We start from the raw sequence: 13,954 nt of genomic DNA on the forward strand, positions 1-13,954 counted from the left end.
GTCGGTTTCCATGCATACACTGTAGACACTGTAGCAGGCCAAGTTTAGACAAAAAAAAAAACCCAGAAAAATCTGTCGAGAGAAGGCTAAAACTTTGACAGGTGTATTGTTGTTCTAAAATAAGCACGTTCAACTCCACGCTGGGACATGTTTTGATCTCCCCCCGCGAGGGAAAACGTACACCTGCAATAAATTCAATCACACGGTTGTTGTCCCTCAGTACCGCGAAAAAACCATTTCATCAGAATGTTTTGGGTCATTGCAGCCGCGGGGCGGAGGGGGCCACAGGTCGTTGTTTTGGTGACTGTGCGTGCCAGGATTCCAGTTGTTCGTGCCAGGACATTTCTTCTGAGCTGAAGCTTTGTTTGTGTGTTGGTATGACACCACTGGGTAAACAGCGGCAGCTGTCAATCAGAAGTGTGTGTGTGTGTGTGTGTGTGTTGGGGGGGGGGGGGGGGGGGGGTTGGAGAGATTTGTATGGTGTCACATTCTACTGTCAACTGTTGATGATGTGGCTGGCAGGCATTGGTTAGTTTGTTGTCCGTGTCGTGGGCTTGGATCACAGTGTTTTGTAGACGTGTCAGAGTCGCCTGTAGGGGGCGGTAGGGAGCCTGAATGTCAGACCAGAGGTCAGGGGGGCTTGCCAGACCAGAGGTCAGGGGGCGTGTCAGACCAGAGGTCGGGTGGGCGTGTCAGACCAGAGGTCGGGGTTGTGGGGGGGGCGGGGTGTCAGACCAGATGTCTGGGGGTGTGTGTCAGAGGCCAGGGGGGCGTGTCAGAGGCCAGGGGGGCGTGTCAGAGGTCGGGGGTGTGTGTGTCAGAGGTCAGGGGGGCGTGTCAGGGGTGTGTGTCAGAGGTAAGGGGGGCGTGTCTGGCGCTGGCAGGAGTGTGTCTGACACTAATGACAACACACTGACTGTGTCAACACTGAGCCACTACCCCATACTTATCGGGTTGGTCAGAGCTGTGTGTGTGTGTGTGTATGTGTGCGTGTGCGTGCGCGTGCACATCATGCCACCGCTGATGCTCAAGTCAGAGCGGAGGGGACGGTAGTATGACTTTATTCATCCCCAAGGGATGTTCTCCTAAGAGTGTTTTCTTGTCTCCATGGACTCTCAGACAGGGTCACATACCTTCTTCTGCATCTACCGTCACCCCTGTCCTCCAAACAAACACCTTTCCAGAAACCTTTTGTGTGCCTCAAAAACCTTTTTTTTTCAGGTGAAAGAAAGATGTGAGTGCATGTGAGTGGCATGGACCAGCGTCAGTTAGAAAGCAGGGTGTTGTAGTGGTGGTCAGTTAGACAGCAGCGTGTTGTAGTGGTGGTCAGTTAGAAAGCAGGGTGTTGTAGTGGTAGACACCAAGTCTGTGGCCAACATGGATTGTCAGTGATGTCTGTACAAGCCGACTCCGGCACGCCGAACATGGCTTGTGTTGAATGAGCTGTCACTCAGGAATACAACCAGGCAACCTTCATCAGAGGATTACGCACGCACGCATACACACACACACACACACACAGACTCACACATGCATGCACGCACACACACACACTCACAAACACGCATGCACACACACACACACACATACATGCTTACTCACATGTACATGCACACGCACGTACTCTCTCTCACACACACACACACACACACAGAGGGAGCGAAATCCGGTTATTCCTCATAACAGCCAGCCTCTGCATTGCTGGAATACTTAGTTTGGCACGGAGCAGGGCCAGACTTTCAGGCTTGTTTTGGCTCAGGGTACAGTAAGGAACCAGGGTTAACCCTGCCCTGCCGCCCCGGCCCGGCCCTGCCAGACACCAGAGAGCCAGTTGAAGAGAGCCCTGTGGTGATTGGCTGAGAGGGATCGCTTCCTCTCCTCTCCTGCTGTGCTTTTCTCTGTCTTCCTGTCCTCAACACAACCCCCGAAACCCTCATTCACACTACAGAGCTGAGCTGGGCCGGTTACACTTCCACGATAGAGCTGGGCTGAGCTGAGCTGGCCCGGTTACACATCCACAAAAGAGCTGAGCTGGGCTGGGCTGGGCTGGTTACACATCCACCATAGTTGGTGAAACAGTGCTGGAGCATTGAACACTGCTGAACACACATCAGTAGACCCACAATCGTGTGTGTGTGTGTGTGTGTGTGTGTGTGTGTGTGTGTGTGTGTGTGTGTGTGTGTGTGTGTGTGCGCGTGTGTGCGTGTGCGTGCGTGCGTGTGCGTGCGTGTGTGTGTGTGTCCTCCCCAGAGAGCACCCAGCTGGAGGACCCGCGGGCGGAGTGGAGGAAGGAGCAGGAGCGGATGCTGAAGGAGTACCTGGAGGCGGCGCAGGACGCCCTGAGCGCCCAGAAGCAGCTGTACCAGGTGAAGGAGCAGCGCCTGGCCCTGGCCCTGGACCACTACGCACGCCTCAGCCACGCCTACAAGGACAAGACCAGCTCCCGCACCAGCCGTGAGTCTCACACACACACACACACAGACGCACTCACACAGACGCACTCACACACACGCTCACACGCAGACGCACTCACGCACGTGCGCGCACACGCGCGCACACACACACAGACGCGAACACACACACAGACGCACACACACACACAGACGCGCACACACACAGACGCGAACGCACACACACACACACCTGGACCACTACACACGCCTCAGCCACGCCTACAAGGACAAAACCAGCTCTCGCACCAGCCGTGAGACACACTCACACACACACTCGCACGCACACACACACAGACGCGTACACACACACACGCAATACAATACAGTGGGCTCCCACAGCACCATCCCAAGCACACCCTGGTGACCCACCCCCCCTCAGTACCCCCCCCCCCCCCCCCCATAACTACCAGAGGGCCGTCTCTCTCTTTAACGCCCTCTAATGCCCCCCCCCCCCCCCGTCAACTGTCGCTCACTGCAACATTTCAACACTCGATGTGAGTGATTAAACTGGCCCGGCACCACGGAAGCAACAGAATGGTCTCAGAGACACAAAGCCAGCCCAATCCACGCCAACATGTTTACTTTTCTTCAAATATTGTACTGTATTATACCTGTTTCCAGTCCATGTCTGTGCCCGGGTCCGGTTGACTTCCTGTTCACCAACGTTCACTTCCTGTTTCAGTGTTCTCCGGGTCGTCGTCCAGCACCAAGTACGACCCAGACATCCTGAAGGCTGAGATCTCCACCACCAAAGTCAGGGTACGATAACCCTCCCTCCCTCCTCCTCCTCCCCAAGACACACTCCCTCTCTGTCTCTCTGTCTCTCTCTCCCTCCCTCTCTCTCTCTCTGTCTCCCTCTCTGTCTGTCTCTCTCTCTCCCTCTCTCTCTGTCTCCCTCCCTCTCTGTCTCTCTCTCTCTTTCACTGTGTGTGTGTGACTGTGTGTGTGTGTGTGAGTGTGAGATGAAGTACATATTTTGTGTCTGTCCTCTAGGTAAATAAGCTGAAGAGAGAACTCTCCCAGATGAAACAGGAGCTACTCTACAAAGAGCAAGGCTTCGAAACCTTACAGCAGTAAGTGTCCACACACACACACACACACACACACACACACACACACACACAGAGTGTTATGGTCATTAAACCTGCCTGTGAGCATTAGTAAACAAGCTTTATCTTACAAAATGTCTGTGATTAGGTGTGTGTGTGTCCAGACTCTGTCTGTCTGTGTTTTATTTAGCTCAGTGCTTGATTTCAGGGCTTGGTTTTATGTGGCTGTTGTTTTTTCCCGGGGCTCTGGGCCGTCGTAAAGGGCTTTGATTAGGTGGCCCAACCGGATTCTACATGTCCTCCTCCACTGCCACGACGGCCATAACTACATCCTCCTAGGAATTAATATTCTGAGAGAGTGTGGGGGGGGGAGAGGGAGGTAGGGAGGTAATGTTGCTCACATGGCAGGCTGTGGATTAAGGATTGGATTCTTTATTACAATTCTGGAAACAATGAAGCATTGTGTAACTCTCAGGAGGGACACACGATAAAGTGTGGGTGTGGGTGGGTGTGTGTGTGGGTGTGGGTGTGTTGGGGGGGGTAGTAGTAGTAATCTCGGTCATACTATTAGACAAACATACACTGTACCTGTATTTGTAAACTCATAATTATAATATTTCATTTCTGTCTTGTGCGTTATTTCATGGTGTGTGTGTGTGTGTGTGTGTGTGTGTGTGTGTGTGTGTGTGTGTGTGTGTGTGTGTGTGTGTGTGTGTGTGTGTGTAGGATCGACCAAAAGATGAGTGGCGAGCAGAGCGGGTACCGGCTGAAGGAGGCCAAGGCGGTGGTGACGGAGGTCAGGACGCTCCGCAGCGCCATCAGCTCCGGAGAGAAGGAGAAACAAGACCTCATGCAGGTACCTACCTGTGTGTGTGTGTGTGGGTCTGTCTGGGTGTGTGTGTGTGTGGAGGGGGGCGGATCTGTGTGTGAGAGTCTAGGTGTGTGTGGGGGGTCTGTGTGTGAATCTGGGTGGGTGTGTGTGTGGGGGGGGGGTGTCTGTGAGAGTGTGTCTGTGTGTGTGTGTGTGTGTGTGTGACAGTCTGTGTGGGTGTGTGTGGGGGGGGGTGTCTGTGAGAGTGTGAGTGAAAGTGAGTGTGTGGAGGGGGGAGGGGTCTGTGTGTGTGTGTGTGTGTCATCTCCTCCCTCCTCCCTCCACTGCAACCCCCCCACCATCACCCCATCTCCTCCCTCCTCTCCTCCACTGCAACCCCCCCACCATCACCCCATCTCCTCCCTCCTCTCCTCCACTGCAACCCCCTACCATCACCCCATCTCCTCCCTCCTCTCCTCCACTGCAACCCCCCCACCATCACCCCATCTCCTCCCTCCACTGCAACCCCCCCACCATCACCCCATCTCCTCCCTCCTCTCCTCCACTGCAACCCCCCACCATCACCCCATCTCTTCCCTCCTCTCCTCCACTGCAACACCCCCACCATCACTCCATCTCCTCCCTCCACTGCAACCCCCCACCATCACCCCATCTCCTCCCTCCACTGCAACCCCCCCACCATCACCCCATCTCCTCCCTCCTCTCCTCCACTGCAACCCCCCACCATCACCCCATCTCTTCCCTCCTCTCCTCCACTGCAACACCCCCACCATCACTCCATCTCCTCCCTCCACTGCAACCCCCCACCATCACCCCATCTCCCTCCTCCACTGCAACCCCCCACCATCACCCCATCTCCTCCCTCCACTGCAACCCCCCACCATCACCCCATCTCCCTCCTCCACTGCAACCCCCCACCATCACCCCATCTCCTCCCTCCACTGCAACCCCCACCATCACCCCATCTCCTCCCTCCACTGCAACCCCCCACCATCACCATCTCCTCCCTCCTCTCCTCCAGTGTCTGGCTAAGCTCAAGGAGCGCTTCCACTCCCAACACAACAACAACAACATGGGCGTCTCGGAACCGGACCTCGGCCCCCCGGCCCGCTTCAACCCGCTCCTGTCTAAACACACGCTGGACGCAGGCTCCCAGACAGACGTCTCCGGAGAGGTGAGCAACACACACAGACAGAGACACACACACACACAGACAGAGACACACACACACACACACACACACACACACACAAACACACACAGACACACACACAAACACACTGCCTCCAACGAAGTAGACTTGAGATGACTGACAGGGACAGGTGTACAGAGTCTGGGTTTACCACAAACACTCACTCTCTTTGTTTCCTTCTCTCTCTCTCTCTCTCTAACAGAGTATATGTACTACCTTGCTGTTTCTCCTTCTATCCTTCCACATCCCTCTCAATAGGATTTTCTGTCTTTCTTTCTCTCTCTCTCTCTCTCTCTCTCTCTCTCTCCACTCCTTCCATTCTCTGGCTCTCCCTCCTTTTCCTCTCTCCTCTCTCCCATTTCTTCTCTTGTCTCATTAAAATGCCAGTGTTTCTGCTGAGGAATGTCCCTCCCTCCCTCCCTCCCTCCCTCTCCCAGCGGCCTGGATTCCTCAGGCTCTGGGACCAGATGATAGCAGGGTTACAGAGCAAAGCTGCTTACAGCACTGAGCAGGGGTTTTTCTTCCTACACACACACACACACACACACACACACACACACACACACACACACCAATGGAATGCTAAGTGGAGGAGGGAGAGGGGTGAGGGGGTGAGGGCGCTGATGATATTAAACCTATTAAAACTTGAACATGAAGCAAGGTACATGTGATGTTTTTATGCTCACTGGTGTGGATTCAGAGTGAGACGCAAATGTACTCCTAGGACGTCCCAACAAATGTACTCCTAGGACGTCCCAACAAATGTACTCCTAGGACGTCCCAACAAATGTACTCCTAGGACGTCCCAACAAATGTACTCCTAGGACGTCCCAACAAATGTACTCCTAGGACGTCCCAACAAATGTTGTACTAGGACGTCCCAACAAATGTTGTACTAGGACGTCCAACAAATGTTGCACTAGGACGTCCCAACAAATGTTGTACTAGGACGTCCAACAAATGTTTGGTCTACCAGCTGTTTGGTCTGTTTGCTGTTTGGTCTGTTTGCTGTTTGGTCTACCAGCCTGTTTGGTCTGCCTGCTGTTTGGTCTGCCTGCTGTTTGGTCTACCAGCCTGTTTGGTCTGCCTGCTGTTTGGTCTACCAGCCTGTTTGGTCTGCCTGCTGTTTGGTCTACCAGCCTGTTTGGTCTGCCTGCTGTTTGGTCTGCCTGCTGTTTGGTCTACCAGCCTGTTTGGTCTGCCTGCTGTTTGGTCTACCAGCCTGTTTGGTCTGTTTGGTCTACCAGCCTGTTTGGTCTGCCTGCTGTTTGGTCTGCCAGCCTGTTTGGTCTACCAGCCTGTTTGGTCTGCCTGCTGTTTGGTCTACCAGCCTGTTTGGTCTACCAGCCTGTTTGGTCTAGTAGTAGTTTCTGTCCCTGTTACAGCAAATTATTTCCCCCTGCATGTTTTATATCTCACACAGTCGTGTGTAAGTAGATTTGTACTTTAATGCTTTATTATTATTATCATTATTATAATGAATAATGTGGATGGACCTAGGACAGCTCATGGACTCTGGTTTGTTTAAAGCTGGAGGAGGCAGGAGCAGCAGGATGTTAAAGCCTGTAGGCTTACAGTTTGGCGCCCATCCCTGTCAAAATACCTCCAAAGTATTTTCCCGTGCAGGTTTTCTATCTAACGTGTTCACGTGTAAGTTGAATTGGACCGTGATGCTTTATTTAATGTTGAAACGAAGAAGGGGGGGGGGGGATTAGGGGGGGTTTGTTGGACGGTCAGGAGCAGCAGGACATTGTGACCAGAGTTGCGGATCGCAGCGGTTTGGTTTTTAAACTGAAGCGTAGTATTTCTGAACCTCTGCTGGCTCCCCGCCAGAGTGGCTGGTAAGATTTGGAGGGTGTTAGTTTTATCTTGGAGAGTCATCATGTTCTTTCGCAGTACAACAGCAGTTAAGTCTTCTTTCTTCTCTCTCTCCTAACCCCCCCCTCTCTTTTTCTCTTTCAGGCTGGTTTGAGGAGCAGGTCGTCTTTGGCTGAGAAGGTCAGACTGAGTCTCCAGTATGAAGAGGCCAAAAGAAGGTAGTGCTCTCTCTCTCTCTCTCTATCTCTCCCTCTCTCTCTCTCTCTCCCTCCCTCCCTCCCTCTCCCTTTCTCTCTCTCTCCCCCCCTTTCCTTTAGACATTCCTGAGAATCCCTTTCACCTGATCCTAGAACAGCCAGAGCCACCTGAACCCTACTTTTGCTACACACACACCTGGACACACACTTCAGACCAGAGAACACTGCCGTTATGGCAGCAGGACAACTCTCTCTGTCTGCCTCTGCTGGGGGTACTGTGCTAAGTGTGTGTGTGTCCGTGTGTGAGAGAGACCTCTAACCCCTCTACACCCCCCCCCCCCCCTCCCCCCAGTATGGCCAACGTGCAGGTGGAGCTGGCCCGGCTGGAGAGCGAGGCGTGGCCGGGGGCGTGGCCTGGGGCGGTGGACGTGGAGCGGGAGCGCCTCCTGCTGCTCTCGGAGAAGGAGGAGCTGCTGAAGGAGCTGCAGTTCGCCTCGCCACGCAAACGCTCCCCGCACGACCTCCAGCGCCTGGAGGCCCAGCGGCTGCAGCTGGAGGAGGACCTGCAGGCGGCCGGGAACGCCCCCAGCCACGCCCTGGCGCAGAGGTAAGACACCAGGCCTCTCCACTAATAGAATCCTGCACACACGTCACATCTCGGTGAACTTAACCTCGTCCCCGGAATAACGGCGACTGAAACCTGGCCTCAGAGGGAGTGGTTTACTAACCTGCCTCAGGGGGAGTGGTTTACTAACCTGCCTCAGGGGGAGTGGTTTACTAACCTGCCTCAGAGGGAGTGGTTTACTAACCTGCCTCAGAGGGAGTGGTTTACTAACCTGCCTCAGGGGGAGTGGTTTACTAACCTGCTTCAGAGGGAGTGGTTTACTAACTTGCCTCAGAGGGAGTGGTTTACTAACCTGCCTCAGAGGGAGTGGTTTACTAACCTGCCTCAGGGGGAGTGGTTTACTAACCTGCCTCAGAGGGAGTGGTTTACTAACCTGCCTCAGAGGGAGTGGTTTACTAACCTGCCTCAGAGGGAGTGGTTTACTAACCTGCCTCAGAGGGAGTGGTTTACTAACCTGCCTCAGGGGGAGTGGTTTACTAACCTGGCCTCAGAGGGAGTGGTTTACTAACCTGCCTCAGAGGGAGTGGTTTACTAACCTGCCTCAGAGGGAGTGGTTTACTAACCTGCCTCAGGGGGAGTGGTTTACTAACCTGCCTCAGAGGGAGTGGTTTACTAACCTGCCTCAGAGGGAGTGGTTTACTAACCTGCCTCAGGGGGAGTGGTTTACTAACCTGCCTCAGAGGGAGTGGTTTACTAACCTGCCTCAGAGGGAGTGGTTTACTAACCTGCCTCAGAGGGAGTGGTTTACTAACCTGCCTCAGGGGGAGTGGTTTACTAACCTGCCTCAGGGGGAGTGGTTTACTAACCTGCCTCAGAGGGAGTGGTTTACTAACCTGCCTCAGGGGGAGTGGTTTACTAACCTGCCTCAGAGGGATTGGTTTACTAACTGAAGTATTTGTTAATATTAGATTTTTGGGAATCGCACAGCACTGTGACCAGCAGTGACACACCCAAACCCCCGGACGGAATGGTTACCGTGGTTACCTCAGCCAAACTAACCCAAACCCCCGGACGGAGTGGTTACCGTGGTTACCTCAGCCAAACTAACGGCTGAAATATCAACCATCTTTCCTCGATTCCTCTCGTCTCCTCGCTGCCTTGTTCAAACCCCATTGGAGGAGGAGGTCTGAGAGGAGGAGCCGCAGGCCCGCTCCTCCAATGAGGAGGAGAGGATAGAAGAGAACTTTTCATGTAGAAAGCTTTTCATTTGCAATAATTTATCGGTAATTTCTGTTTTATATCCTGAGATTTACTGAGTTCAAATTCAACTGACCCCAACCCTTTAATGTAGCTAAGGTGAGGAGAGAAAGCCAATATAGACCATTGACATGCACCCCCAAACCTTTGTTCTCATGTATTCACACACACACACACACACACATTCTCTCTTGACCATGAGTGGGGTGTAGAGGCTGGGTGTGTCGCCTGGAGGTTCGTCAGATAACAACTAACTGTTTTCCCGCCTCCACAGTTTGCTTTTGTCTTCTAATGAACGTCTCAGAAGGTTAAACACGGTGGGAGCCTTTAATTACTGCTCATTTGCATACTAATCGTGTGGTAATTGTCATGTTTGGGAACAGACAGCGGTGCAGAGATGTCACAATGGCATTGGGGGTGGGGGGGGGGGGGGGGGGGGTGACGGGGTGGGGGGGGGACACTGTAATTGTAAACAATGCACTTGTAGGGTTGTAATTATAGATTGTACGCACGCACGCTCACACTGATTTAACACAGTAACTACGTTGGAGAAGCCCCCTTTAATCGTGCTGTGACGAGGGGTAATTAGTCGTTGTGTTAATTGCTCAATACGGAGAGTGGTAATTAAGGGTAGCGCTGTTAGCGTTAGCGACATGACAGAGAGAAGGGGATTCCCTGCTTTGAGCAACAAGGCCACCACTACAGAATGATCTGGCCACGATGCTCAGCTCTGGAGAAGGTCTCCACTACAGAATGATCTGGCTCAGCTCTGGAGAAGGTCTCCACTACAGAATGATCTGGCCACGATGCTCAGCTCTGGAGAAGGTCTCCACTACAGAATGATCTGGCTCAGCTCTGGAGAAGGTCTCCACTACAGAATGATCTGGCTCAGCTCTGGAGAAGGTCTCCACTACAGAATGATCTGGCTCAGCTCTGGAGAAGGTCACCACTACAGAATGATCTGGCTCAGCTCTGGAGAAGGTCTCCACTACAGAATGATCTGGCTCAGCTCTGGAGAAGGTCTCCACTACAGAATGATCTGGCTCAGCTTTGGAGAAGGTCTCCACTACAGAATGATCTGGCTCAGCTCTGGAGAAGGTCACCACTACAGAATGATCTGGCCACGATGCTCAGCTCTGGAGAAGGTCTCCACTACAGAATGATCAGGCCACAGTGCTCAGCTCTGGAGAAGGTCTCCACTACAGAATGATCAGGCCACAGTGCTCAGCTCTGGAGATGTGAACCGTACAGGGCTTGTAGAAAGAGTAGTAGGCGAAGAAGGGACCATGGTAAAGAGTGGTGGGTGGAGTGTTTCGGTGGGCCGAAACACCTTCCAGTCTCTGAGCTACGTGTGTGGATGTGTGTGTGGATGTGTGTGTGTGGTTGTGGGTGGGTGGGTAGTACTGATTCTCTTGGTCTCTCTCCAGGATGAAGATGCAGGAGAGAAGGCGGATTCTGGTCCAGAAGCTGGAGGAGTCCACCAGGCTCACCACGGCCCTCCACTCCCAGCTCAAGAGGTGTGTGTGTGTTCGCATTTCATTCCAAAACCACACTCTCTCCTGGACGTACAGTGACTCTCATCCCCCTCTTCACAAAAAAAAGTGCATACATGCATGTAAACAGTTTGTCAAACCATGATTTCTGGATGTTTGTTTATCGTTTACTGTGTGTGTGTGTGTGTGTGTGTGTGTCCCAGCCTGTCAGCCAGTACCCTGTCTGTGTCATCAGGCAGCAGCCTGGGCTCCCTGGCATCCAGCCGTGGGTCTCTGAACTCCCTGAGCTCTGGGGACCTGTACTACCCCCCCGCCCAGCCCCCCTCCCCGCTGGACCTGGACTACCAGTGCAAGCTGGACCTGCTGCTGCAGGAGCCCCCCCCCTCCCCGGCCCCTTACGCCCCCCCGGGACCCATCACCACCATCCACGAACACGAGGTGGTCACGGTGGAGACCCCCGCCCCCCCTCTCCTCCCACCTCTCCACGCCCCCGCCGACCCGTCTCCCAAGCCGGCCGAGCCCTCCAAGTCGGTGGCGTCTCTGTCGTCCCGCTCGTCCCTGTCCTCTCTCTCGCCGCCGGGGTCGCCGCTGGCGCTGGACGGGCCCTTCCCACCGGCCTCCCGGGACTTTGGCGAGGAGGCGGAAATGGCGGCGAGCTTCGCCAGGCTGGGCCTCTACGACGGCCAGGCGGCGTTCGAGACGGAAGGCGGGGAGAGGGACGGGGGGGAGGAGCGGGGGAGGGGGGGTGCGCTGGCCACCCTCAGAGAGAGTATTACAGGTGAGACACCGTCTTGGAATCCCCCCCTTCTGTCATACAGGCTTGTCACCAATACTATTTTTTTTGTCCTTAAGTATTAGAATGATTTTGTATGAATAACTGTATAATTATCTCATAGTATTAGTAGTTTTGTAGTGAGATGAGAGAGAGTTCCCTGAATAGACGGTAAGACCAGGGGAACTGACCTGTGTGTGTTTTGAGTGGTTTTAATCCTCTGCACGGTACAATGCTGCCCCCTGCTGGACCATTATTGGATTGCCCTGAAACGGCAGCGCCGTTGGATGTTTGTCATAATGTGGGCTGGGTTTCCATGGCGACATGGATGGCTACGTGTTTACGTCTATGTCCGGGATTCAATCAGTTCCAGATAGCAGCTCACAGCAATTGGTAAAATGGGAGATTTTCCGGGAGATCTTTACGTTTCCCAACTCAGTGGTTATTCTGTACGTTTTCCAGTATGACAGTTTGACACGTTCACACCGGCGGTGTGTCTGTCCATCATGTTCACATATACAGGGATAGTCTGTAGTCTGTCCATCATGTTAACGTTTAAAACAGTGTGATCTGCAGAACCAGATGGCCAGGCAGAAGCACCTATCTGAACATTGAACATCATTAACATCATTATCATCATTATCATCAACATCATTCACATCATTCACATCATTATCCTCATTAACGTCATTAACATCATTAACATTATCATCATTATCATCATTAACATTATCATCATTAACATTACTGTCATCAGTGAGTGTTTGCCGTAGGCCCGGGGACGTGTCCCATGTGTTCATGCGTTTTGGAAGTCGCTTTGGATAAAGGCGTCTGCTAAAGGCCATGAATGTACATGTACAACATTAGAGTATATAGTGATTGAGTCTGTGTGTGTATGTTTCTGTCTCCTCGTCTGTGGTTGTCCTCCCGGCAGGCGTGGCGCTCCAGAGGCGTCCGGCGGGAGAGCAGCCCGCCAGCGTGTCAGCGGCCGTGTCAGACGAGTCGGTGGCGGGGGACAGCGGCGTGTACGAGGCCTCGGTCAAACGGTAGGAGACGCCCCCTGCTTCTGTCTGTCTGTTTCTGTCTGCCTGTCTGTCTGTCTGTCTCTTTCTGTCTGTCTGTCTGCCTGTCTGTCTCTTTCTGTCTGTCTGTCTGCCTGTCTGTCTCTTTCTGTCTGTCTCTCTGTCTCTATCTCGCTCTTTCTCTTTTTCTATTCTCTTTCTCTCTCTCTGTCTTCTCCCACCGCTCTCTCCTTTTCCCAACTTTCATTACACCTGTCATCTCCCTCTTTCCCTACCTCTCCCTCTCCCTCTCTCTCTCCTTCGCTTTCTCCCTCCGACTCCCCCCCCCCCCCCCCCCCCCGTTATTCCTTCTGCTTCTCCCCTCTTCCTCTCCTCTCCCTCTCCTCTCCACATCTCCCTCTTTCAACAGGGTCATGATGGGTCTTTCAACCGGAGTGCTGAGTCACACTCACCTAGACACCCACCGGTCTGCCACAAGCTGAGACCACAACTCCCAGAAATCAATTATAGCAGGCCGCACACACGCACAACACACAACACACACACACCACACACAGTGTTTGAAGCTGTATGCCTCTCTTAATGAACTGGTGGTGTGTGTAGCCTCGTGCGAGGCTTGGAACACGTGGTTCTTCCTGCCTTTTGTGTTTGTCCAATGGGAGGGAGGGAGGGGGAGAGGGAGGTGTGTTGATGACGCAGCGTGAGGGAGGGAGTCGTGTTGATGAGGGGGAGAGGGAGGGAGGGAGGTGTGTTGATGAGGGGGAGAGGGAGGTGTGTTGAAGATGCAGCACGTGACTACGTCTTTCTTTCTTTCTCTCCCTCTCTCTCCCTCCCTGGCCTGTCCCTCCCTGGCCTGTCCCTCCCAGGCCTGTCCCTCCCTGGCCTGTCCCTCCCTGGCCTGTCCCTCCCTGGCCTGTCCCTCCCTGGCCTGTCCCTCCCAGGCCTGTCCCTCCCTGGCCTGTCCCTCCCTGGCCTGTCCCTCCCTGGCCTGTCCCTCCCTGGCCTGTCCCTCCCTCTCTCTCTCTCTCACCCTGGCCTGTCCCTCCCTGGCCTGTCCCTCCCTGGCCTGTCCCTCCCTGGCCTGTCCCTCCCTCTCTCTCTCACCCTGGCCTGTCCCTCCCTGGCCTGTCCCTCCCTGGCCTGTCCCTCCCTCTCTCTCTCACCCTGGCCTGTCCCTCCCTGGCCTGTCCCACCCTGGCCTGTCCCTCCCTGGCCTGTCCCTCCCTGGCCTGTCCCTCCCTCTCTCTCTCACCCTGGCCTGTCCCTCCCTGGCCTGTCCCTCCCTGGCCTGTCCCTCCCAGGCC

General features: G+C 54.0%; 1 protein-coding gene across 1 annotated transcript in view; it reads left to right on the forward strand.

Moving 5' to 3' along the window:
* LOC310820932 (protein WWC2-like) overlaps window positions 1–13,954 on the forward strand; it is a gene marked incomplete at its 5' end in the record, with an annotated part of 82,724 nt that overhangs the window by 55,677 nt on the left and 13,093 nt on the right. The window contains 10 exons of the mRNA XM_083692773.1: window positions 2,251–2,454; window positions 3,136–3,212; window positions 3,447–3,526; window positions 4,229–4,358; window positions 5,356–5,508; window positions 7,489–7,562; window positions 7,894–8,148; window positions 10,791–10,880; window positions 11,060–11,634; window positions 12,563–12,674. Coding sequence (XP_083548899.1) covers window positions 2,251–2,454; window positions 3,136–3,212; window positions 3,447–3,526; window positions 4,229–4,358; window positions 5,356–5,508; window positions 7,489–7,562; window positions 7,894–8,148; window positions 10,791–10,880; window positions 11,060–11,634; window positions 12,563–12,674 — 1,750 coding nt within the window. The remainder of the gene's footprint in view (window positions 1–2,250; window positions 2,455–3,135; window positions 3,213–3,446; window positions 3,527–4,228; window positions 4,359–5,355; window positions 5,509–7,488; window positions 7,563–7,893; window positions 8,149–10,790; window positions 10,881–11,059; window positions 11,635–12,562; window positions 12,675–13,954) is intronic.

Source organism: Argentina silus (genome assembly GCF_951799395.1).
Source record: "Argentina silus genome assembly, chromosome: 21".
Classification (NCBI taxonomy): Eukaryota; Metazoa; Chordata; class Actinopteri; order Argentiniformes; family Argentinidae; genus Argentina; species Argentina silus.